Source organism: Xyrauchen texanus, chromosome 37 (assembly GCF_025860055.1).
Source record: "Xyrauchen texanus isolate HMW12.3.18 chromosome 37, RBS_HiC_50CHRs, whole genome shotgun sequence".
In the NCBI taxonomy this organism is placed as follows: Eukaryota; Metazoa; Chordata; class Actinopteri; order Cypriniformes; family Catostomidae; genus Xyrauchen; species Xyrauchen texanus.
Window position 1 is genome coordinate 34,769,233 of NC_068312.1, and position 26,058 is coordinate 34,795,290.

Consider the following 26,058-nt stretch of genomic DNA (forward strand, 5'->3'; position numbering starts at 1 on the left):
TTTATCTATCTATCTATCTATCTATCTATCTATCTATCTATCTATCTATCTATCTATCTATCTATCTATCTATCTATCTATCTGTCTGTCTGTCTATCTATCTGTCTGTCTGTCTGCACTATCTATCTGTCTAGCTACACTGTCTATTTATTTATCTGTCTATACTATCTATCTCTGTCTGTATATATATATATATATCTGTCTGTCTGCACTTTGTATCTATCTGTCTATCTACACTGCCTGTCTATTTATTTATCTATCTATCTATCTGTCTGTCTGCACTATCTATCTATCTATCTGTACTATCTATCTATCATCGTCTGTCTGCACTATATATCTGTCTGTCTACACTATGTATCTATCTATCTATCTATCTGTACTATCTATCTATCATCGTCTGTCTGCACTATATATCTGTCTGTCTACACTATCTATCTATCTGTATATATATCTGTCTGTCTGCACTATGTATCTATCTATCTATCTACACTGTCTATTTATTTATCTGTCTATACTATCTATCTATCTCCCTGTTTGTATATAGGCCTATATATCTGTCTGTCTGCACTATGTATCTATCTATCTATCTATCTGTACTATCTATCTATCATCGTCTGTCTGCACTATATATCTGTCTGTCTACACTATCTATCTATCTGTATATATATCTGTCTGTCTGCACTATGTATCTATCTATCTATCTACACTGTCTATTTATTTATCTGTATTTCTATCCATCTACACTATCTGTCTGTCTATCTGCATATCTACTCTATCTGTCTATCTCTCTGTCTGTATATATATCTATCTTTCTACACTGTCTGTCTATCTAGCTGTATTTCTATCTATCTACACTATCTGTCTATCTATCAATCTGTATATATATATATATATATCTGTCGGTCTGCACTTTGTATCTACACTATCTATCTACCTCTCTGTCTGTATATCTATCTATCTACCTCTCTGTCTGTATATATATCTGTCTGTCTGCATTATGTATCTATCTGTCTGTCTATCTATCTATCTGTATATCTACACTATCTGTCTATCTATCTATCTGTATATCTACACTATCTGTCTATCTATATATCTGTCTGTCTACACTATCTATCTATATCTGTGTCTGTATATCTATCTGTCTGTCTGTCTGTCTATCTGCACTATTTATTTGTCTGTCTACACTATCTATCTCTGTAAACTATCCATCCGTCTATCTGACAGATGGAAAGAAAAACAGACCTGTCTATCTCTTCACACTGTTTGTGTCTCCCTATCCATCTATTTCTACGCCTGTCATACTCTGTATATGCACCACTTTCTCCATCTAGCTTCATAAGGCCAAATATAGACGTTATATAATACGAATGTGAGATTCACTCTTTTCTAAAATCTATTAGAGACAAGAGCGCAATTGACCATTTATCTTCATAGAAAAGGATAAAAGTCACCGTGCCCTGAATACATTTCCCAATGTTTGATTTCTTTTTTTACACATTCTATAAAAGACAGCAAAATAATGTAGAGATGTATTCTTAGGAGGAAATGTTTTATTAGATTGCAAGGATAAAGATTTTGTTTAATAGTTAAGGCACATGTGCAAAGGGTCGGATAATAAACCAATCACATTGCAATCACTTGTATCATACTTAAAGAAAATACATAACATTTGTGCTATGAAAGACATCAAATTGAAGTGTCTTGCAATACAGATTATAATGTTGTGGATCAAGATACAAAATTATCTGTTTATTATTTGTGCAAAGTTTCATATTTTAAAATATTAAAAAAAAGAAATACAGTCATTATTATAAAATGCAATGTCATACAAATATTGTAGACAATTGTTTTTAAAGGTAATGTTTTCTAAAACAGTAAATAATATTCTATTACAATCATCAAACATCTTTCAAGTGATTGAACTCTAGCTAAGCAGACAAGAGGCATAAGCATTTTGAATGATAAAAGATTTGAAATTTTAAAGACACTTTAAAGAAATGTCTCGGCTGGTCTTGTTAATGTTTAGGTACTACAGTGGTAATCCCCCTAAAATGTTTCACACAGCATCACCTCTGGCTAGAACAGATTTAATGATAATGTCATTGTGGGCGCTCCTTCAGGCCCTGTGCTCAGAATAAGATTCAAACCCTTATTTTTAATTTCTAAAAAACATCAGATCTAATTATTAAACAAACATTATCTCCTCTAATTGTCATAACTAGAGATTGGCGTTCAAATGATGTCTAACTTATGACGATAAAAGAAGGGAAATTTAATTTTAATTGGAAAATGTTCCTTCTAAGGTGCTTCTCACTGATTGTTTACACAAATAACCCCTAAAAAAGAAATAAGGTTACATTTTAAAATTAGTAATTTCATACTGACCACATAAACACGCACATCATTTTCCATTAGTGTCCATATTCTAGTCAAACTTTTATTCTAAAAAGACTTTGACGTGCTTCACATTTATTGGAATATTATTGTATAAATTGAATGGACATATAATCAAAATAAACTAAAACATACATGAACTTTTCGTTCCATGCTCTTCGTAAATATTGGAGATGCTCTTGCCATTCATTTTTTTATGAATTCTGCACCGTCAACTCATTAAATCTCATTTATGTCCTTGACAGTGTCAGACAAGAATGCAATATATTACAAACTGTAGGACATAAGACTCTCATGGTGATCTCGCTCATCTGGATATTGATTTATGGTAATTTCGGTAATGTATGTAAATGTACATTTCTCCAAAACTGTGTTTTGATAGCTTGATGTTTTTGTTTAGAACGGTTGGTCTTGTAGCAATCACAACTTTCATTTTGACATGGAGATATAAATGAAGACACTTTCCAGCTGTCTTATTCAGATTTCTAGAAAGAAGAATATTGATGAATATGAATATTAAGAATCACGCTGGCAACTGGAGTCACACGTTTCCATGATACCAACATAATCTGAATTTGACCAGATTCCAATATTCAAATATGGCCATAATCTAAACACCAATTGAAATCTAATGGACATAAAGATGGTTATCATATGTACCAAGGGCAAAGTTACCCTTTTTATAAAAGTTTTAGTAAAACATGGCACAGATTTGAGATACAGCATTCGTGGCAACTACTTAGAAGTTTAAAAATGCCACTGATGAACTGCACATTATGACACAAAACAGCAGAGCCCAATCTGGACTCTTACCCTTTCCCTAAAGACACACACACACACACACACACACACACACACACACACACGTGCACGCAGCGCCTGTGTTGCGCAGATTTCAAGAGAATTCTTCAGAGAACAGCGATAACGAGCGAGAGGAACAGCTTTCATAGGTGCTTTCATCATCTGCCACACCTGGTCGAGTTGGCAGCTGTCTCATCCCCCCCTTCAAAACACACCCTGTCTGGAGTACACACACGCATGCACACACACATAAACAAACACAACTGTATTGTCTTTATAGAGCTAACAAAAGCTATAGAAGAGTTCACTACTGTGCGTTTTAAAACACATTATAAACGGCATGCATCTACAATGCTTGTGTGCAGCAACATGCACACTACGGCTGGGTGATATATATAAAATAATCACAATGATTTTACTGAGCTTTTTCTTTAGCCATCCAGTTTCTTAAAACCAGTGCCGCAATTGTTCCACATCTTGTGAGTATGAGAGCGTTAAAACATATTGTAACGTAATAACAGCATCTCTTACCTGTATGGTTTGATTCTGTTTAAGTGAATCAATTCAAAACAACTCAAAACAATTCTTTTGGGTTATTGCTTGAGTCTCTGCATGGCATTTTTAGTGTATTCAAATGCTTTAGTAAAAACATATTTATGTAAATATTACTGTTTTTTGCAGTTATATTTGTGGATATAAATAAATAATGTATTATTCTTAACAGTATATTATACGTCTATCACTTAACAGTGGTGAAAATGCCTTTTTTTATTGTTACATTACTCAATTCGTGCACTAAAGCTGCGTTCACACTGCCAGCTACTTTGTCGCTGCATGTCGCCAGTGGCTATGCGGTTAGGTCGCTAGTGGTGTTTATGGAGTCTAAACAACACTGTTAAAATATTAGGGTCACATAAGCTCTACCATCTCTCGTATTGGCTGTCGCTCCTGTAAGTCGCTCTTCATTTGCATAAAGTAAAAAATGTCTTAACTATGTTGCGTCGCTGGACACGCCCACATCGTCCGCCAACGGTCACCGTTGCTCGTGTTGCTGGAAGTCGCCAGCTCCCATTGAAAATGAATGAGATGAGGTTGCTTTGTCGCTGCATGTCGCTGGCAGTGTGAACGCAGCTTAAGGCTAAACAATATATCGAATATCCATCATGTTTTTACAGTGGTTTTGCTGGTGATATAAAATTAGGTTATATTGCGAATATTACAATGATTGTAATACACTTTTTATTCAGCCATAAAGTTTAGTAAAAAACTAGTTCTGCAGTTGTTTCTTCTCTCGCAACTTGCAAGTATGAGAGCGTAAAGACAGATATGTTTTAATAGCATCTCTTACCTGAATGTAAATGCAAGTATGATTCATTTTTGTAAATCACTTCAAACTTTCTATTTCAGTGAACTGATTAAAAACTACTTGAAACGATTTTTTTGGGTCATCACACAAAAATGTTCAACGGAAGTATCCACATGGCATTTTTAGTGTATTAAAATACTTAAGTAAAAATATAAAGTATGATTAAGTATCAATCTTCTTTGTTTTCAACCAGGGAAAACAGTGTGGACATGCCTTTTTATTATATTTAATTTCTTAAGTAAATAATTTGAATACACACATCACCAGTGATAAAAAAAACCCTTCTATGCAATTCCAGAAGAAATATATTAAACAATAAAATATATATTGGCATTGATTGATTTTTGCTATATCGCCCAGCCCTTATGTGCACACACACACACACACAAACACTTACACCTGGCCTTGGATACATCTGTCATCTGTCTGCAAATCACTCCATAATGTCTTTGTCTTTTCCAGCAGACATCACATCTCTCTCCATCTCCCCTTCCTTTCTTTTCTGCTGCTCCCTCTCTCCCCCCTTCCCACCCTCCTCCTCCTCCTCCACCTCCCCTGGGTTCGGCAGGCTGCTGTCCTCCCCCAGAATGTGGCACAGCTCTGCCAGGCGCTGTTGCATCTTGGGAATTCCTGAGAGCTGGGTTTTGAGTCGGTGCTTCTCATCTTGCAGGGAGACCCGAGTGGAGGCGTCCAGCTTCTCGAAGCGCCAGCCACCCTCGCCGTCAAACTGCAGCAGGTGGGAGTGGTACTTCCTGTGAGCCAAGGAAGTTCAGTTCAAGATGTGCTATTTTGGTTTCAAGTACTGCAGAATTATAAAACTGGAGGACAAAGCAGATAATGTTTGGACTTTCTGTGCAGTGCGTAAACATGGCCGATCATGTGTTTACGTGCAACGTCATAACCATGAGGATTTCTGAATGACCCAATGTTGCAGTTTAGATTTAATAAATGGTCTAGGTGGAATGTGAACAACTCTTATATCAAAAGAGCTGGAAAAATGTATTCTATGATATGGTCCTTTAAACTTACACAGGATTCAGTGCTCAATATATTTCAGAGACTGCTTGGTTCATGAGGGAACATAAATACGCTTCGTTTTTTTCCACTAGCATTAAAGGAACTGCTCTTAATTTCCATATGATTGAAAACCCACCAGAGAGATGGACGGTGTGTAATAGAGAGAAGCGCAATCCCAGCATCCTTCGCTGCTTCAAAGATTTTGCCCTCCACATCAATACTCACAGCACTCGTGCACTCATCCAGCAGAGCGTATTTGGGCCTGTTAGAGATAAACCAGAGATTTATCAGCTTTAACACACAAAACTATTGTTGGGGACTCTTTAAACAGACTTAAAGGCAGTCGTTTGTAGTCATATTGTTTTATTTTATTATATTCTTCTTACTTGTTTTTTTCTTCCTCATTAATAAATACCTGAGTGACTCTACCATAATCTTGCCTAAAGCAGCTGTTCTCTTCAAATGCAAAATATAAGTTGTAAAGATTCCAGCAACATGCACTGAATCCACAAGAAAAGTTCAATCTTTCAGTATTTGAATATTTATCACTTCAATGGCTTTAAGGAAGCCATGAGCCGTTTTCTTTCTACAGTTTTAAGTATCTTGAAAGCTATTTTATTTCAGGAAATAAAATTACAAGAAAAATGAATTTATTCCACCAACTATCTCAAGTAACTGAAAGATTGTTACTGGGAAAATAGGGAAATCTCCCTGATACTTGAATAACAACCATTACAACTTCTCACACTTGAAAATGTTAACCCAGTGGCATTTTTAAACCTAGTTTGTATAATCCAGGGTTATCCTGTTCCATGTTGTACTTTTTAGGGTTAGCAATACATACCGGAAACCTTCGGAAACTTTCGAAAAATTTGTGCAAACTCCCTTTTAAAAATTACAACACTGCATAACCCAGGTCTAAAAATGGCTTTTCACACTGTGCTTAATTCCGGGTTATCTTCACTCTAAACCTTGCTTTTAACCCTGGGTAAAGTTTCACACTTGTAATTTTGAAAAGGGGTTTGCAACGCTTTTTACCTGGGGTTATGAAGCCCCACTCCGAAGCAGGGTTAACGCCGCATTTGCAGGGGGTTAACCCTGTGTTGCGGCACCAAAGGTATACAGTATGAAACAATGTGGTGTTAGAATGTTACAGAAAGTTTATAGCAACGGACAATCAATCATATAATGACTTAGAACTTACCTCATTTAATATTCATACGATGTGCCGTCACTGAAAATGTCATGCACTGGTTACAATCTCCGTCTGAGGGAAACCGGTAAAGTGTCGAACGGTGGTGGAAAACGTGATAATTGCCGTGATGAGACAGTATTCCGGGTTTTTGTGGCATATTTCAGCAGACGAAAGACAAACTTGACTCTTTGCTTGGCGACAATTCCACAGAAGAGCAGAGCAGCTCGACTGACAGGTTGCGTGTCGTAGAAACGTTAACCCGGGGTTTACGAATGTACAGTGTGAAACATGAAACAGGTAATACAGAAGTCCGTTTACACCAGCGTTACATTTTTCAAGTGTGAAAAGCACTAACGTAGCCTTAACCTGGTGTTAAATGGATGTTAACCCAGGGTTAACTGTAGTGTAAAAAGCCTATAAGAAAAACTATAGTATTTCCATAACATATTAGTCCGTCCCTGACATTTATGGGTGGTACAATTTTTGTATCATAGCAGCTGTTGAATAAATCTGAACTGGATGACAAGTTAAATGACTTTGCATATTTTCGAATATAATTGGACTCTGTATATTGTCTTTGACGTACTTGTGGTAAAACATTCTGGCCATTCCCATCCTCTGCTTTTCTCCTCCAGACAACACGTCCTTCCAATCGCTCACTGCATCCCAACCTGACAATATATTACAAACGAGATGCTTTTTTCCAACAATTATTAATTACATTAGGCCCACAAGGAATCAGAATCCACAAATTTCTGCAGAATAAGAACCATGCCTTTCACGACGTTCTTAAAAAAACGTTTTCCTTACTATAACTGTGCTTAGAAAAACTTTTAAAGAAATGTTCTTTACATCAAAGGTGTATTGTGAATATATTTAGCTCATTGCATGATGCTTTTAGCTACCAAGAAGTATGTACTGCCATGCAAAGACCAAACACATTAAATAACTATTTTGTCCAAATTTAGTTTTGCCTAAAATCAAGGATCTTATAATCTAGAGGGCCTCAGCACATTCCAAGGGGGTGGCAAGATGACTAAAATTATTTAAAATAAGATATATCAAATAACTGAACATAGTTAAAAGCCTAAAACAGCTAAAATCAAGATGTAGGCCTACAACAGAAACTTTAAAATTGACCCCATAGGCCACCAAAATGCACCACTGAGCTCTCGTTAAGGCCATTGCTTTTAACTGCAGCACAGAGGTATAGAGTGGCACAGAGGCTTTGAATATTTGATCTGACAAGGGGAAGCCTTGGAGTCAAAAAGGTTGAGAACCACTGTCTTAAACTATGACCTGCTTAGAGAAAATAGTGTGTGAAATTTGCAGTAACTACAAAATACATACTTAATCCAAGAACATTTGAAGCCATTACTCTCAGTTTCAGATTTGGTGTAGATACTGCGGTTTGCTTTAGTAGGGTAGTGCATTACTCTCAGCTCCTTTTTACACTTTTGACCATATGAAAATCATTTCAACACAGAATTCTGTGTAAAGTGTACACAAAAAACAGTTGATTCCAAGTAGGCCTACTCAGTAACAATGATCCTGAAGCCATTGCTCTGATGCCACTCACCTCCCTCTCTCTCCAGGATGTAGCAGAGGTTTACCGTTTTAAGGATGTCTTCCAGTTGCTGGTCAGTGAAATTTTTCTCCAGCATTTCTTGAACAGAGTGAGGATAGATCACCTGATCTCGCAGCGTTCCCACTGACATATACGGCCTGCACGGTCACCACATATGCAAAAAAAAAAGAAAATCCTGAATTTTAATTATTTAGTTTCTTTTGCTCAGAAGTTCAAATAACTTCATGAATCTGTAGTGAGCTAATGGATTAGCAGGATTCTTTTGATGAAGACACATCACTGTTGGTTAACTCATTCATATTTCTCACTGAGTATGTAATTTTATTCTCACTGCATGATCTGTCTTGCACCATCTTGTTTGATCTATCCATCTTTCTATCCTGTGTTTTCACATGCTTTCGTGCATTAACTTGCTGAAATAAGTCTTAAAAAATGTATTCTGCTCACAATCATCATGCATGAAGCACATCCTATAAAATGCAGTTCAAAGCAGGGTTAGTTCTTATTCAAAACTGGCTCATTTTTTTGCCGATAGCTTTTTGAGTGCAATCGGAATCAGAATCGAGAAATTTCTTACGATTCTTATTTCTATTTCAAAGTCTTACACAATTAATTTTTTCTTTTTAACATACTTGTTCATTGTACTGCAAGTGAGCCAAATGACAAGCAGCTGCTGGTTTTAAATGATGTTGGACACGTCCCATCGTGTGATCATGCACAGGATGTGATGGTGATGTACTCCTGTTGGGTTGTAATGCAGATTTGTAACGCATTCACAAGAGCACCATATGTGCTGACTGCTTTTGGAGTGTGCTACCCTGTTCAATCAGCATACTCATCAGTGCTAATTAACCTGGCACAGTGTGGGAAATAGAAATAAACACATGTGTGCACATCCACGTCCCTGCCTTCTAATTGATCTTAATTCTTATACAAAATCCAGAGGACTGTGTCTCAGTATTGGGCCCTGAACCTGCACAAAGAAGCTTTTGCCTTCCACACTCATATTTCTATTTGCATACTATATACTCTTCGCATTAGCATAAACATTTCTCATACTATTCTGTACTATTTAGTAGGGTAAGACCGATATATCGGTTTTCCTGCAGCTGGGATGTAACTCATTTTGAAATATTGTTGCCTCTGTGTTTTTGCCGATCACAGTAAGGAAAGGCTATGAAAATGTCATTAAATAAATTGATTTTTAAAAACTATCGGCCGATTAATCGGTTATCAGCCTTTTCCACCAGCTTAATTATCGGTATCAGCAAAATCCACTGTCGGTCGACTCAATCTTGCATACTAAATTGTATAAGATTAGTTTGTCTCAAATTATGCAGAAAAAGAATCTCAAAGGTGGCTATTGGTTTTCCCAATGTGGATTCATGATTGCTTTTTGGGTTAATATTAGCCACAATATCTTTCGCTACGAAAGTTTGTGATGATTATCTTTAGATTTAGGCAGTTGAATGCAATGGCGAGAAATGCACGGCCAAAGCTGCTACAACAGTTATTACACTTATGTACCTCAAAGTTAAGCAATAAAGGATTTTACACATCCGAAACCAAGCAGTACACAACAAAGATGTAATTTTACGAGATTTTAAAGACCAATACTGCAATTGTCTCTAAATTCATACTCAAATGTCGGTATAGGAATTTACAAATCTACTTCAGATTCTGATTAACAATTAACAGTAATGGAAAAACTTTCAAAGTCTCAAAAGTATTAGGTTTGCATCTATGGACGAATTCAGTCATTCAAGAATCAATAATGAAAACGAAAGTAATGACAATAATTTAGCTTGGTATTTGTTTGAAAAACTATGTTTATTATTCTTTTGTTTGTATTATTGTAGTATTGTAATATGACTGTATAATATACAGTCAGTGTGTAACGCAGTACCTTTGAGGTATATAAAACATGTGCTCAGGTGAAGGCTTGTAGAGAACTCCACTGTAGACGGGCCACAGACCACTCAGGATTCTGAACAGAGAGCTTTTTCCACAACCGTTGGGTCCTGTGATGAGTAGATGCATTCCTTCATCAACCTGCGGAAAACAGACACACCCACATACAGTATACATAGTTTACAAAAGACACATAAACAAACAGATCCCATAAAACAGGGGGGTATGCAGTGGCAATACAGGGGGCTCGCCAATTACTGTTTGATCTCAAGCTTATTTTATGGGGACTTTTATTGTATTTTATGAATATGCTCAGTGTACTAGTGTGCCTGTAAATACACTCAATTATTTTAAATTATTTGAAAAAGCAAGAGATGTTCAAGAGCATATTAGCTATTTTTGGTTTGGTATGGAAATTTTGAAAATAGTGACATTTCACTGGTATTGGACAGCAATTTTGGTATTTTGAGAATGGTACAGTAGTATATGCATGTTCATAAAGGCCTGGCTTAAAATGCAACACTCAGTTTTATACAATATGGAACAGTGGGTCTCTGTTCCATTTCGATCCACCAAGGAGTCCTTGGCCTGAAAAATGTCGGAGACCCCTGCCATCACACATTCACACAGCAAGAGAGTGAGAGAGAGAGACGCAGGACAAACCACAAGAAACAGCTAAATTTGTTTATAAATTCAGCAAAACCACAGGGATAAAAGGAGCCACTGATGGGAAAGGCTTGATGCTTTTCAAAGGCCTCTCTATCCAGCCCAACATACAGAGAACAGATTGCTTCCTCTCTGCACCCTATCATTATCTTAAAGCCATTCACTAGACATGCATAAACACATCAGTGCTGCATCCCGCAATAGCGTCAATTACTATTAAAAGACCTTCGGCACAACATCAGACCAATGTGAATCATCTGAACTCACGTCATGTGGAAGGGGTGATGCTGATAATGAGAATTCTAAGTATAGACAGAAACAGGCTGTTTGATTTGACAGCTAAGAAAGTTTCTCATAAAATGTAGATTCTGTCATTCTTTGCTCACACTTACAGTTTGTCATTCCAAATATAGAGTGCCTATAAAAAATATTCACACCCCTTGGATGTTTTATTAGATGCACCTTTGGCAGCAATTACAGCCTTGAGCCTAGTTGGACACATCTTTATCAACTTGGCACATTTGAACACTGCAATTTTTTCCCATTCTTTGCAAAACTGCTCAAGCTCTGTCAGGTTGCGTAGGGATCATGAGTGCACAGCCTTTTTCAAGTCTTTTCCATTCTCTTGCAGACTGCATCAGGTTTTCCTTCAGGATTTATCTGTATTTTGCAGCATTTATTTGCATTTACATTTACATTTATGCATTTGGCAGACGCTTTTATCCAGAGCGACTTACAGAGCCCTTATTACAGGGACAATCTCCCCAGAGAAACCTGGAGTTAAGTGCCTTGCTCAAGGACACAGTGGTGGTGGCTGTGGGGATCAAACCAGCAACCTTCTGATTACCAGTTATGTGGTTTAGACCACCACTCCACTCTATTTGACACTACCTTTACAAGCCTTCCTGGGACTGATGCAGAGAAGCATCCCCACAGTGTGATGCTACCACCACCGCGCTTCACTGTGGGGATGGTGTATTTTTTGATTATTTGCAGTGTTTAGTTCGCACCAAACATAGCGTATGATTTGGTGGCCAAAAAGCTCCATTTTGTTCTCATCAGACCATAGAATCTTCCTCCATCTGACTTCAGAGTCTCCCACATGCCTTCAGGATGCCGAGATTTCTATGGGTTTCTTTCAATAGTGGCTTTCTCTTTACCATTCTAACATAAAGCTGTGACTGATGAAGAACTCGTACAACAGTTGTTGTATGCAGTCTCTCCCATCTTAGCCACTAAAGCTTGTAAATCCTTCAGAGGAGTCATAGGTCTCTTGGTGGCCTCCCTCACTAGTCCCCTTCAAGCACAGTCACTCAGTTTGTGAGGACAGCCTGCTCTAGGCAGATTTACTGCTGTCCCATACTTTTTCCATTTCTTAATTATTGACTTCACAGCAACATATGGGATATTCAAGGACTTGGACATTTTCTTGTATTCATCCCCTGATTTAAGTTTATCAATAAACGTTTCACAGATTTGCTTGGATGGTTCTTTGGTCTTCATGGTGTTGTTTTTCTCAAGATTCTGTCTCACCTGTAAGTGAACCTTCCAGAGACAGGTGTATTTATATTAAAATCACTTGAAACACCTTGACCGTGCACAAGTCATCTCTATTTAATTAACTGAGTGAATTGTAAAACCTGTTGGTTATATAGTGATGATTAAGGGGAGCTATAGTAAGGGGTGAATACTTATGTAATCAATTATTTGTTATACATTTTGACTAATTGGTTGAACTGTTTTTGACTTTGATATACTGTAAAAGAGTATTTTCTGTTGATCAGTGTCAAAAAAGCCAAATTAATTTCACTATGATTCAATACTAAATATAAATATATATTATATAAGTGACTAAAAAGTTCCATACAAGCAGTCCATATGACTTGAGTGCTATATTAAGATAATTCTTCCGAAGCCATATAATATGTATATTCAAATTTGTGCAACGCGATCAGCTATGCAACAAGCAACAACAAATGTTATTTAGTGTCAATGACATCAATCCTATTAGTTCATGAATTGTGAAATTCTAGCAGTACAGAACCCAATTCAAAGTAATTCCACACAAGAGACATCTATCACACACAGCATGAGTTGTAGGCCAATTGTCAAACGTGTTTTTTCAGCCACCTTTTGACTGACAGGACATAATTGGCCCTGATTATCAGCTGTTTTTAAACAATCTGCAGATATCCAATAGCACAGATAATTGCCGAAACCAGTGATACCGATGATTGGCCGATCCATTACTAATGGACAAGAATGAAATTTGAAAACAGCAGGAGAGGGTGCGAGATTATTACAATTTTTCCTCACACAAAGTGAAATACCACCCCTCACCTTTCAATCAACCCTGAGCTAAAACTTGAGTTTTAATTTTCCAACTGGATGGTTATTTCCTTTTAAAACCACACCTAACCAGCAAAGTTTAAATAAATGAAATTAAAATAAAATAAAACTTTAATGGTTAGGTGCAGTTTTAAAAGGAAATAACCATCTGACTTTTTTGTGCTTCAATATCATGCAGTAGCACACTGGCGGTGATTCATGCATGTCATGAAATCAGAGACCCTCCCCTCGAAATCCAAACACAAGTGGTCACAGTAGACACATTTAAGTGACCAGGTGTAAACAGCGATGTGTCTCGCCTGACCGCATGTGATCGGTCAGCCGGGATGCATCATAATACCAGGTGTATACAGGTCATAGTTGTGTAGACAACTTTTATGGTGTTTTTTGTCATTTTATTTCATTTAATGGAAAAGAAAGCCATGAACATACTGCAAAATATCAAATTTTGTGCTCCACAAATGAAATTTTATTTTAAAGTAATCCTTTAATAGAGGCTTTATCTATGACATCATTGTCTTCCACGCTTTCTTCCTCTTGGCTTGCAGGAGGTGGCCTGCTTTTGTCTGTGTTGCTCGGTTGAGGGAACTATCTCGGAGGGCATTTTGTGTAATGTGCACTGAGTCATGAGCACACCACATGACTGCGACATAAAGGTTATGAAAGAGTATTAGCACCATACCGCCCCTGTAAATTCAATTGGAAACTCTAAAAGCACACCAATGCACGACAGGAATATAATCAGCACACTGTACAGGATAGACCGGGGTTGGGGGGGTCAAGCAGCGGAACTCATGACATATTTCTAGGAATTTAGCAGGAAACATGAATTAATCATTATTTATGGGCCCTTATATCCAGACTCAAGATATGTCTAGTACATATGTATCCGAAAGCATTCATATTGCACATTCATTACTAGTGAATTTCAGACTTGTTTTGTGAGATGATACTAAAAACCAATGAAGTGTCCATCATGTTAAAATGAACTTGAAACAAGCAGCCACATATCACAACCATGTCTCACACCATGCCAAGATACCAAATCTGCAAGAACTCAAACATTTCTCATTCAATTCTTTCAAAACCAAATTATCTGAGCTATACTGTCCACACTATAGAGCTATACTTATACTGTATGTCAGCAGTCATCTTATTTGTGTCTATTTTTATTTGTCTTAAGGAATTTTAAAAGAAACGTCTAAAACAATGTTGAAAACAACTGAAAAGTCCTCTGGGCTATGAAAGAGCAACCTCTGAGCAAAACAAAATCCTCTATGCAGTTGTAGTATGCATCAGCTCAGCAGGTGAATATTTAATATGTGCATAATAAACAGCATTAGTATGAGCATATCAAAGGTAAATCTGCAGTAATGTCGACTTATTTTACTGCACTTATCTTGCTTGCATTAGAGTTTATGACTTCAAGTCCTGCCAACATGCATTGAGTTGTGCAGAGTGATTGACTTTATCTCAATCACTTTGTTCATAGCACAGGAGGGCAAAACAAATCCAAATACACTAAAAAGATAAGCGAATGCAAGCAGAAACAGACATATGAAGACCGAAGAAGCTAAACAAATATCTTTGCAATCACATATTTTGTTTTTGTCGACATCTTCAAATTAAAACTTTATGGTATTTTGCCGCAAATTCATCTGTTTCTTAGTAATATGGCTAACAATAATAAAATACTTCACATAAATCACACTTCTGTTATTATTCATGCATTTACAAATTTGTCAATAATGTTAATATGTTAATAATTTTGCATATTGTTGGGTCTAAGCAGTTTATGGTTGTATAAATACATTTTGATGTTTAATTTTAAGGCCATTTTTTGTTTACTTTTGTGCACTAAATTTTAGTGTTGGGTTGCAGCTTCATGATCAATGTAAAATCTAGGTCATAAAGCAAAACTAGTTGAGAACCACTGCTTTTAGGTGGCAATATTTCTTTAGACATATTTTGAACTGTCAACGATAAGACACAAAGCAAAACCTGACATCTTTTACTCCGTATTATCAGTTTGCTACTCTAAGAACTGGAGAGAGACTCTTTGACAGATTCACATGAACAATGCAAACAACAGCATGTTGCATCAGACCATAGACTCATATGCTCTGCATGAATACAAGATATTGCACCATCAGTTACAAATAATTTAATGTAAAATCTACTTTGCTGGAAAGTGGCTAACAGTTTTAGTTGGTTGTAACAACTATGTAATGCACGCTACATCCATTTAGCAGTTTCCTCTGGGTTAAAGTAGATCATAAATTTAAATTACTCTGGACTTACCTGGATGTTCAGGCAGGAAACCACCACATCACCTGTAGGGGTTATAATGGGCAGATTCTCACATTTGATGCCCTGTTCCACATCGATCACCAGACCTAAACACACACACACACACACACACACACACACAAATAAGACAGTTACTCAATTTAATAGGCTATTTTCGGAATAGAATACAAACACTTATATAATACTTTAGTGGGTATTGTAAATGGCATAGTATTTGTAAGAATGCAAAACAGAATGCATTGTGCAAAGAATGTTGGTATGCTATGTGTTGTCACATGACGTCCATGACTATATTCCCATAGCAAGTGGCATCCTGCTATCATCTTGACAATAAAAATGACTATTTTGCATTTTTAATAAAAGATACCATTTTTTTTTTACAAATACTGGATAAGCCACATGTATACGGGAGTAAAGAAAAAGCCTCTAACACATCTCATATAAACGCATACACTGATTTCGAGCCTTAAGCAGCTTTCTCACAATAATCGGCTTTCTGGTGTCCATTTAAACCTAGTCAAAGTGACCATATTACAAACATTGTACGTATTGTAGCTTCCCTTGGACATATCAAAAAGGTGCCTCAAACTATGGCAATTTTTGTTGTGTACCATCCAGGTGTCGCACCTCTGATTTGCAGCGGTCCTTCCACTCGCATGCCATGTTTCACCTCCTGAGCATCACCCATCTCCTCTGGCTTCACCTCCACGGCCGAGCGGCGGTACACCCCGACACGCACATCCTCAAACACCTTGAACATCTCATACACACGGGCCGTATATCCAGCCAGTTCTGTGACCTGCAAAGGGATTAAAAGGTTAAGATTTTGGCTATTAGTTACTTTTATACAGGATACCCAGTAAAAATTACAGTAACATTTCTTGATTAACTTTTCAGATAAAGCTACTACTTCTGTTATTCTCATAGTTTGAAGAAGATGGTAAGGCAATGTCTGCAATGTTGTTTATGTTTGCAACATTTTTGTGACCAATGATTACATAGTTTCAGCCCATTAGAACTTTGTGATTGGCTCAAACTCTTTGAAAGTATTCTCTTAAGTCAGATTCTCCTAAAGCTATATGCATAGCACCTATCAAGGGGTCAAGATCCTGCTGGTTAGCGTGGCCCCTGTAAGTAGATGCTGTAACTACACCATTCCGGGGAAATTCTGGCAAAAAGCACTTTTCTCCACTGCAGGTTTCCCACTCTTTTTCAGGCACAATTATCCAGGACATTTTGTGCCCAAGGGGTGTAGTATTAAAGACACAAGAGCGGTCCACAGATTTGTAGTGCAGTTAAACTATTTCATATGAGCAAATCAGAGATAACAGCAGATGAGCAGATAATGTATGTGACATGGCTTTGTTCACGACAATCAACCCTTGATGTTGTTAAACAACGTGAAGCTGCTGGCAGTGACAACATTATATCAATGTGTGTATTTGACACCTATCATGAGTCCCAATCATTACCATGTTTATGTGCATGTAACAAAAACCTTGTTAGTGACACAGTCAGATAATTTTATTACACTAAATTATTTTCCAGGACATTTAGGCATTTTTCTAATTTTCAATGATTTGTCCATGACTGGAAAACTGCATTGCAAAATTCCAGATTTTCAGGATGTGTGGGAACCCTGCATTGATGGGTATTCAAAAGTAACTGTGTATTTTGACAAAATACAATGTAAAATTTCTTGCATGCAACATATTATTGCAAATTACATTGTGGTAGATGTTTTACCATTGGACGATTTCATTGGAGGATTACTAAAGGTTAGCTTTCTCCAGGGGCCGGTTGCATAAAACTGTTTTTAAGTCTTACAAGTTAGTTGACTAAAATTTTGGTCTTAACTTTTTCAGTCAGTTGCATAAAGATCGGTCTAATTTAAGACCAAAATGTAAGACAGCATACCCCTAGGCTCACAGTTTTCAAATTGGGAGGCATGCCTCCCCAGGGGGGTGCCAGACCATGTCAGGGGAGGTGTGGAGGATAATAATAAATTCACAAAGTAAAATCAAAAGATAAATGAACACCATAAAAATGTTTTGTGAAGGAAAATGTAAATGAATGGCTTTATAGACCATATTCCAGCTTAATAGACCTTAGCTCAATGGCATTATTATACTGTTAATGTCGAGAGCACAACATGCACGCGAGAGCGCATCTATATACCGGCTGCGCGAGAGCAAATCTCTCCACTTGCACGTAGATTTCCTTCACTCTTGGACAAAACTGGACATGAGCTCTCAAATATACGCTGCTTTATGAAATCTCCCTGCTCTCTCTCAGAGAGTGTGTGTGCGCTCAAAACGTGTCCTGTTCACTCGCAAATCTATTATAAAGCCATATAACTCTGCCTTTGTACATTCATACAAATATTCTGCTTCTGTAGACATGTTATATGGAGCCTATGTAGGGCCTACGTAGAAAATCTGAAAATATGTGGAACAAAATCCCGACGTGTCCGGAGTTCAACATGATATCAGGTTGATGTGTATTCATGTGTTTGTGACAAGTGCAATTTCAAATAGAGACTCATGTGATGTGAGTTTATCACAATTATAGGCTAAAAAAAAGTTAAGTAATCCCTAAGTCATATGGAAAAACATGTATTTTTAATAGAAATGATGCACTGTCAGCCATTTTTTCGGCAAGTTCAGTGTCTTACAAATTGCTGATTTGGCTCTATTTCGAAAACTGGTCCTATTCACATGTGACCTAAAAATGTTTTTGTTAAAACTAGGGCAAAGGGGGGCCTGGGTAGCTCAGCAAGTAAAGACACGAGTTCGAATCCAGGGTGTGATGAGTGATGCCAACCAGGCTTCCTGAGCAACTAACTGGCCCAGTTGCTAGTGGGTAAAGTCATATGGGTTATCTTCCCTGTACCTTCCTGCTCTCTGTGGGGCGTGTGGTGAGTTGTGTGTGGATGCTGCAGGTGAATAGCGTGAGCCTTCACATGCGCCAAGTCACCACGGTAATGCGCTCAGCAAGTGATAAGATGCGTGGGCTGACTTTCTCAGAAGCGGAGGCAACTGAGATTCATCCTCCACCACCCGGACTGAGGCGAGCAACTGCGCCACCATGAGGAATTAGAGAACATTTGGAATTGGGCATGCCAAATTGGGGAGAAACGGTGGTAAAATCCACCACCAAAAAAATAATAAAAACTATGGCAAAGGCAGTATGTGTGAAAGCCCCTTTTTATAAGTTAGAAGGAGCTTGTGGCAAAGAACTGGGATGGTCAAAAGTCCAGAGTCAATCATGTGGTGTGAAAAAGCATCTCACCTCTTTGTAGGAGCTCATGATTCTCTCCACAGCATCAGCTCCAGCATTTAGAAGGTTTCGGGCCGTGGTAAAGGCCTGTGTGCGTTCACTCACCAAGTCCTCCTCTTTCATCACCATGGCTGCTTGCTTCACATCCTCTGAATCTGATTGGATGTCACAACAACAAGAGTAAGTAACTTTTTAAGTCCTTTTTTAATATAAACTCTCCTCCCTGCTCTGTAGGTGGCGATATGCACGAAGAATTTCAATTGCAAATTGCCAAAAACAAAAAGAAGAACTCTTAGGAGCCAGTTTGAAAGTGGAGATTTATAGTAAAAAAATGTAGTTAAATATTGATGTTTCTCAGTGAGATCTGTCATATCGCTTCTGAAGATATGGATTAAACCACTGGAGTCGTAAGGATTACTTTTATGCTGCCTTTTAGATTCAAAGTTCTGAACCCTGTTGACTTGCATCGTATGGACCTATTCTTCTAAAAATCTTTGTTTATGTCCAGCAGAAGAAAGAAAGCCTTACACATCTGAGGTTGTATAAATGGAGAGAATTTTCATTTTTGGGTGAACTATCCCTTTAATTAAGCCTGCGACTTACAATTTCTTAAATATATTAAATATAATGCTGCAACATTTATATCCAGCATTTCTTTTTTTTTTTTTTTAAACCGCAAATTTCCCACATGATGCTTAAAGCTCTCCTTCAAGCATTGTGTAACTGAAGACTATAAAAACAAAAGTAAACGTATGCTATTCAATGGGAATGTAAATCATTCGCAAAATCATTCTTCCATAAAATCGTTCTGCTTGCAATTCAAGAACAGGGCTTACTGTGAGCAAAAAAGTTTCTAAAGAACTTTATTTATAGACATTTTAATGCTGAAACATACTCAATGCAAGTAGATGAATGCAGGCTCTTTACCTTTTGGAAAGTTTTTCATTCCAAAATGCCTCAAGGGGCACTACAGCAGACATTAGTGTGAACTGTCCTTTTCAAAAGTGTAAAGGTAACTCGTCCCCTTGAGTAACGAGCTTTGTTACCACCACAATAACACAAGAACACATTGTAAGCATGTTTGACCAGACCGCGCGTTGGCAATGTGTTGGCCAAGCACTCACATTTGCATACGTGTACTTGTGTAAAGTTTGTTTCTGGCCACAGAAAGCTTATTTAATTCTACAAGTCTGAGAGGGGGTGGAAAACCTTGAATAATTACTTAGTAGATTTTAAATAATTAAATGCCTTTAAGAGCACAATATGTATCAACAAGTGTACAAGGATGTTAGGAATGTCAACAATCACAGAGCCAAGCAGCTCAGCTTAAATCCGTACCATATTTAGAGTACCCGGTAGCAGTGATGATGGGCACAGCGACCATGACCAGGCCCGATGCACTCCAGAGATATTTCATCAGGAACTGCTCAAGCATGACATACCACAATCTCTTGAACAGGATCAGGTTAATTTGCTTGGACAGCGCGCTGTAGCTCCGCTGCAGCTGCAACATCTCGATCTGCGCAGGGCACACACACATGCAGATACACAGGCAACAAGATAACATCAAGGTGAGGAATATGTCAGTGTACTCACAAACAGATTGGTTTCCGACAATAAAATACCAGCAGGTTGTTCTTGGCTTGTTAATTCGCAATGACGTGATCTCATTCATATTATATGTCATAATAAGGAATCTGCATTTGTAAAAGTGACAGAGCACTTTAAGATCATAATGTATGCTAGAGCTGCTGAATACAGTGTGTGTGAGCATATGCTTAGGGTCAAAGAGGCACATGCAGACTTTTAACCCGATTCTAGGGTCTTCTCTTTGTTCAAACACATGACATGACCTCTGCACTTTGAACATTTTCTCTGAACATATGAAGGCAAAATTCAAATTTTTTTTTTTGGTCAGTCATTTTATTTAACCTGTATGGAAGTCTGTGTAGTTGTCACATTATTACTCAGTAACTATAAGGTTTTGAGTCAAAAGTACACATACACAAATTAATGGTTTCTCTAAAAGCAGTTTGTATGTTAGTTTCAAACACCTACCTTAAAGGGATAGTTCAACCAAAATGAAATTTCTGTCATCATTTACTCACCCTCGTGTCACTCCAAACCTGTGTGACTTTCTTTCTTCAGCAAAACACAAAAGAAAATATTTTGAAAAATGTTTCAGTTGATTTTGACCACACAACGAAAGTCAATGGGGTCCAAAACAACATTGGACCCCATTGGCTTTTATTGTATGAACAACAACAAAAAATGAGAAACTTTTCTAAATATCTTATTTTATGTTTCCCAGAAGAAGAAAAATCATACAGGTCTGGAGCACATGAGGGTGAGTAAATGATGACAGAATTTTCATTTTTCATTGAACTATCCCTTTAAATTATAATTTGTTTTGTAAATTTTAACCTTCAAACGAATATCCAACAAATTCCGAAATCAGGTTTTTTTTTTATAGCTGTTGGGAAAAACAAGAGAATTGTCACAAACCCCGCTCCTCTGCCCCATCCCCGCTTTCGTCGCACGCACACACTCCCTCCACGAGCTTACACGCTCGCTTCCCTCCCTAGAGCTCACACGCTCGTTCCGCCCCCTCGAGCTTCCACGCTCGTTTTGCTCCCTCGAGCTCGCACGCTCATTTTGCTCCCTCGAGCTCACATGCTCGTACGCTATCTCTTCCCCCGAGCTCTCACGCTCGTTTTGCTCCCTCGAGCTCACATGCTCGTACGCTATCTCTTCCCCCGAGCGCTCACGCTCGTTTTGCTCCCTCGAGCTCTCCTGCTCGTACGCTATCTCCCCTCGGGCTCTCATGCACGCTCCTATGGCCAGAACATTATGACCACCTGCACTCGTCTCAATCACCCCTTTATTCCTTTCACCTGCACTCGTCTCATCACCTTTCATTGTTTACACCTGCACCTTCCCCTATAAATACCACAGCACATCCGTTTCACGGCGGTTGGTTATTGTATTTAGTTTCCCGTGTCTTTGCCCCCCGCTAGTCTCATCTAGTTTTGCTCTCCTCTCGTTTACCCCTTAGCTTGCCAGCTCCCCTTGTTCCCCTGTCTTTTGCTCCCACTAGTCCCGTCTCGCTGATTCTGATTACCCCGGCTTTGACCCTACGCTTTCCACGACCTCTCTCTTTGGATTTGCCCCTTTTATATTCTCCGATTCCCCGGCTTCGACCTCTCGCTCCCCTTGACTACTCTTCACTGGATTTGCCCCTTGATTGTACTTTTGCCTGCCTGCAATAAAACGCAGTTTTGACTTACATTGTGACTGTCTCTTCTTGTGCGGGTTACAAGAATACAATAAAAAAACAATGGGATCAAGGATTACACTCAGGCAATGGTCAACTAAATAATGAAAATATTAGATTATTTTAGATTTAAATTGGTTGAACTGTGTTCTCAGGACAACAGTATTCTTTATAAATGTAAAATTTAAATTGGGCCAAGTGGTCACGTTATAATTTATTAATTATAAATATTATATTTGTTGACAAAAACAATTATTAGATTATACAATTGACATATTTTAGTTTTACTGTTAAAAATTAGCAGAAAAGCCATTACATAACCTATAATAGGCTATTTCATGGCAGTTTCTAATGTGACAACTTAACCGTTTATGTTATACTTAATATGTTTATGTGTAATTTTTAATACGCCTATATGCAAAAAATGTTATGTGTTATATACATATAGCAGATGCTTAATAATGAGCTGTATCTTTTTTTTCTGGGCAATAAATGGTGGGAATCCATTGTTTCAACAGCTTTTTTGGTAAGTAGCCAAGACTTTAAGATACTGTGTCTACAGAACAATTCACTTTCAAAAACAACCCCACCCTGTAGTATTCACTGGAGTAAAAAGTGTGACAACTAGCCCCAGCCTCCCATTTGTAAAAGGCTATTCTCTTACCTTATGTCCCCCATAGAAGGCGATCTCCTCTGAATTGGCGATAATACGTGAATGCATGTATCTCAGGTCCCCTTTCCTCCTGGCCTCCTCAGCCACCAGTTTACCAAAGCGGGGCGAGAACGCTCTCAGAACCTTGGCGGTAAGTGCCACCACGATGCCAGCTATGATAGAGGGCCATGTAGTGTTGGCACCTTTGGACTCAGCAGTTTTTATGAGTGTGTAACAGGTGACCACCACGTCGAGAATTGGTTTGGTTAGGTTTGAGTACAGATGAGCCACAGAGCCGGCAAACATGACCATATCTTCTGTTAAGGACTGGTCAGGGTTTGCTAACCTACCATCCATGTTGCTGACACGATAGTATGTCTGGTCACTGAAATATAGCATGTAGGCATGAGTGACCAGCCTGGTGCGGAAGGCAAGGCCGAGCTGACCTTCCAGGTAACGGATTACACTGTTCACAAAAGTGGCCGGAATGGCAATGAGTAGCCACTTGGTTAACTCCACCACAAACGCCCTGGGGTCTTTCTTCACTATGGTTTTCACAATTTTCCCATCCAAGTTGGCCACGTAAATGGACAGAAAGGTGCGTGAAATGAGGGCGAGAGAGTGGAAGCCGAGCAGGCCGAGTTCTTTGCAGAAAAAGCGAGGAAAGAGGATTTTCAAGAGATGACTCAATCTCTCCAAGAATTCACGGTTCACAGCTGGAGAGTTTTTCTTTTTTCTGCTCTCTGCAACTTCTTGAGAGTCTCCTTTGGAGTTCACCGGGTCAGCGCCATTAACCTGTTTACTAGTCCTTCCTTTGAGTCTGCCATATACATAAGGAGATAGTTTCTTTGCCCCATAAAGAGCAAGTAGAAGGAGAACAGTCTTTCTCACAAAGGGTTTCTTGAGCTGGGAAGGCAATTTTGAGTACACAGACATTTTGATCGTAGCTTATTAATACTGAGAAAAGTTCTTGGAAAGTAGATATCTCTAATGTTCACAGCTATATGACCAATATATTCATGTAAACTAATTTAAAAGGCCTTTAAACAGTTTCAATTGCAATTATTATTTTCAAGTTGGTCAATTCACTGGAAATCTCAAATGTTTCTGGGCAAATCTCAAATGCAGACTTAAATGGAGATCAATTTGAGACTTGTCTTTCTTCTCGATCCCAAGTGTCTCCTCTGGAGATTCAGAAGAGATCCCAACAATGTCACAAACTGTGCTTATATTTGCTAAGATACCAAAGTTTGCTATCAGAAGTCAGAGATCAGAAGTCAGAGCTCTCAATATAACCTCAACCATGTCTCATTAAATTCATTCAAGAACAATTTATCTGACCTATACTATACACGTTATTTTATAGCTGTCTATACTGTTTCTCTAGGTCAATAATGGTCGAGTTATTAATTCAGCCTATTTTTGTTTCTGCATCAATGACACAACTGAGAAGTCCTTCAAGTCTCTTGAGCAATGACATATAGCAACCTTTGAGCAACACCTTTAGATTCCCATATCTTAAATGGTTCAAATAGTAATAATGTAAATATGTTGTGCGTAAATAACGTAAAACACGCAGACTATGGTAAATAATCTCTCAAACAACATATCCTGACAGAAAGAAGAGGTAGTTCAAATAACAGCTAGCAACTGTCAAGCTAATAAAATCACTTGACCAAAAACGAACAACGGGGCGACACAAAACCTCAATGCAAGTGATTATAAACAGTATTTACACCTTTGCATATATGCTACAGTGAATTAAATAGCATATAAATGTCAAATAATTGATGTTTGAGCTGATCGAGCTAGCGCTGTTGGCTAACATGGGCTTCACTGCAACTTCCTCCGTCCAACTTTTCCGCTGTTCCTCTGATCTGCTGACAGTTGTGAAACATGACAGACCCTCATCATGATGAGCACATGCAGTCTTTATCACCTCGGTCCAAATGCAGAACTAGAGCCGCCGGTGTATTTGATTGAGTCCATGCGTGAATCGCTTGTCAGCAGCACCGTGTTTACTGTACTGAAAAACAGCCATATCACACTAAAGTAAACTGCGCCGATAGGTGGAGTGAACATGTTCTCTTGTTCTCTCACTACTATCACGCACCTACTATCTCACTACTATCGATTTCAAATGTTCATGGCGGCTGTTAGTCTTTATTACTGCGCTATAATTCATTCTTTCTTTCTTTCTTTCTTTCTTTCTTTCTTTCTATCTATCTATCTATCTATCTATCTATCTATCTGTCTGTCTATTCAGCTGTATGTCTGTCTGTCTGTCTATTCAGCTTTTCTGTCTGTCTGTCTGTCTGTATATATATCCAGCTGTCTATCTGACTGCCTGTCTGTTCAGCTTTCTGCCTGTCTGTCTATCTCTCTCTCTGTCTGTCTGCCTATCTGTCTGCCTGCCTAACTGCCTGTCTGTCTGTCTGTCTATCTATCATCTATCCATCTGTCTAGTCTGTCTGTCTATTTAGCTATCTATCTGTCTATCTATTCAGCTGTATGTCTGTCTGTCTATTCAGCTTTTCTGTCTGTCTGTCTGTCTGTCTGTGTGTATATATATATATATACATATATCCAGCTGTCTGTCTGTCTGTTCAGCTTTCTGCCTCTCTCTCTCTCTCTCTGTCTGTCTGTCTGTCTGTCTATCCATCTATCTATCAATTTAGCTGTCTTTCTGTCCATGTCTGTCTATCTGTCTGTCTGTCTATCCATACATAAATACATCTTTAAATGACACAAAAGACTGTCTCTGAACAAAAACACTTTATTAAAAACAGACTTTTTACAATCGTGGTTCTTTTTTGTTTTCAATGGAGAGTAATTGTATATACGTTTTGGAAAGGGTTCTTCCAAATGTGTTAAAACAGGGAAGCAAGGAAACAGCAGTTAAAGAAAGTTTTTTTTTTTTTTTAAACGTAGTTTTAGATCAGGAACTTTTAAATGAAACTGGGGAATATCACCAAAAGTATCTGAAACATGGAGGAAACATTTTCAAACATTGTTAGCATTTGGTACCATGATGTAGAAGCAAAATAGATATTTATAAACTTCATTGGTTTTATTTGCCTTAAGTGTTATCATTTTAAATCATCAATTATTATTAAATTATTTATCTTTAATCAAAAATAAAAGGGTGTTATCCCTTCTATCCATCATCATTTAGATCTTTATCTGTTACTTTATTTGTTATCAATAGAAAGAATCATATTTCACATTAGATTTTCTTTAATAACAACACTTTTTT

The 26,058-nt window shown here is 37.9% G+C and overlaps 1 protein-coding gene across 1 annotated transcript; it reads right to left on the reverse strand.

Annotated features, from left to right (window-relative positions):
* Positions 1-1,543: 1,543 nt before the first annotated feature.
* On the reverse strand, positions 1,544-24,838 carry abcd1 (ATP-binding cassette, sub-family D (ALD), member 1). Its single transcript, XM_052108971.1, has 10 exons — positions 22,815-24,838; positions 20,215-20,395; positions 18,889-19,031; positions 16,225-16,396; positions 15,589-15,683; positions 10,268-10,413; positions 8,353-8,498; positions 7,360-7,444; positions 5,715-5,840; positions 1,544-5,313 (listed from the first exon to the last, which is right to left on the reverse strand). The coding sequence occupies exons 1-10, from the start codon at positions 23,736-23,738 to the stop codon at positions 4,995-4,997; spliced, it is 2,337 nt and encodes a 778-aa protein (XP_051964931.1). The 5' UTR covers positions 23,739-24,838; the 3' UTR covers positions 1,544-4,994.
* Between the last annotated feature and the right edge of the window lie 1,220 nt (positions 24,839-26,058).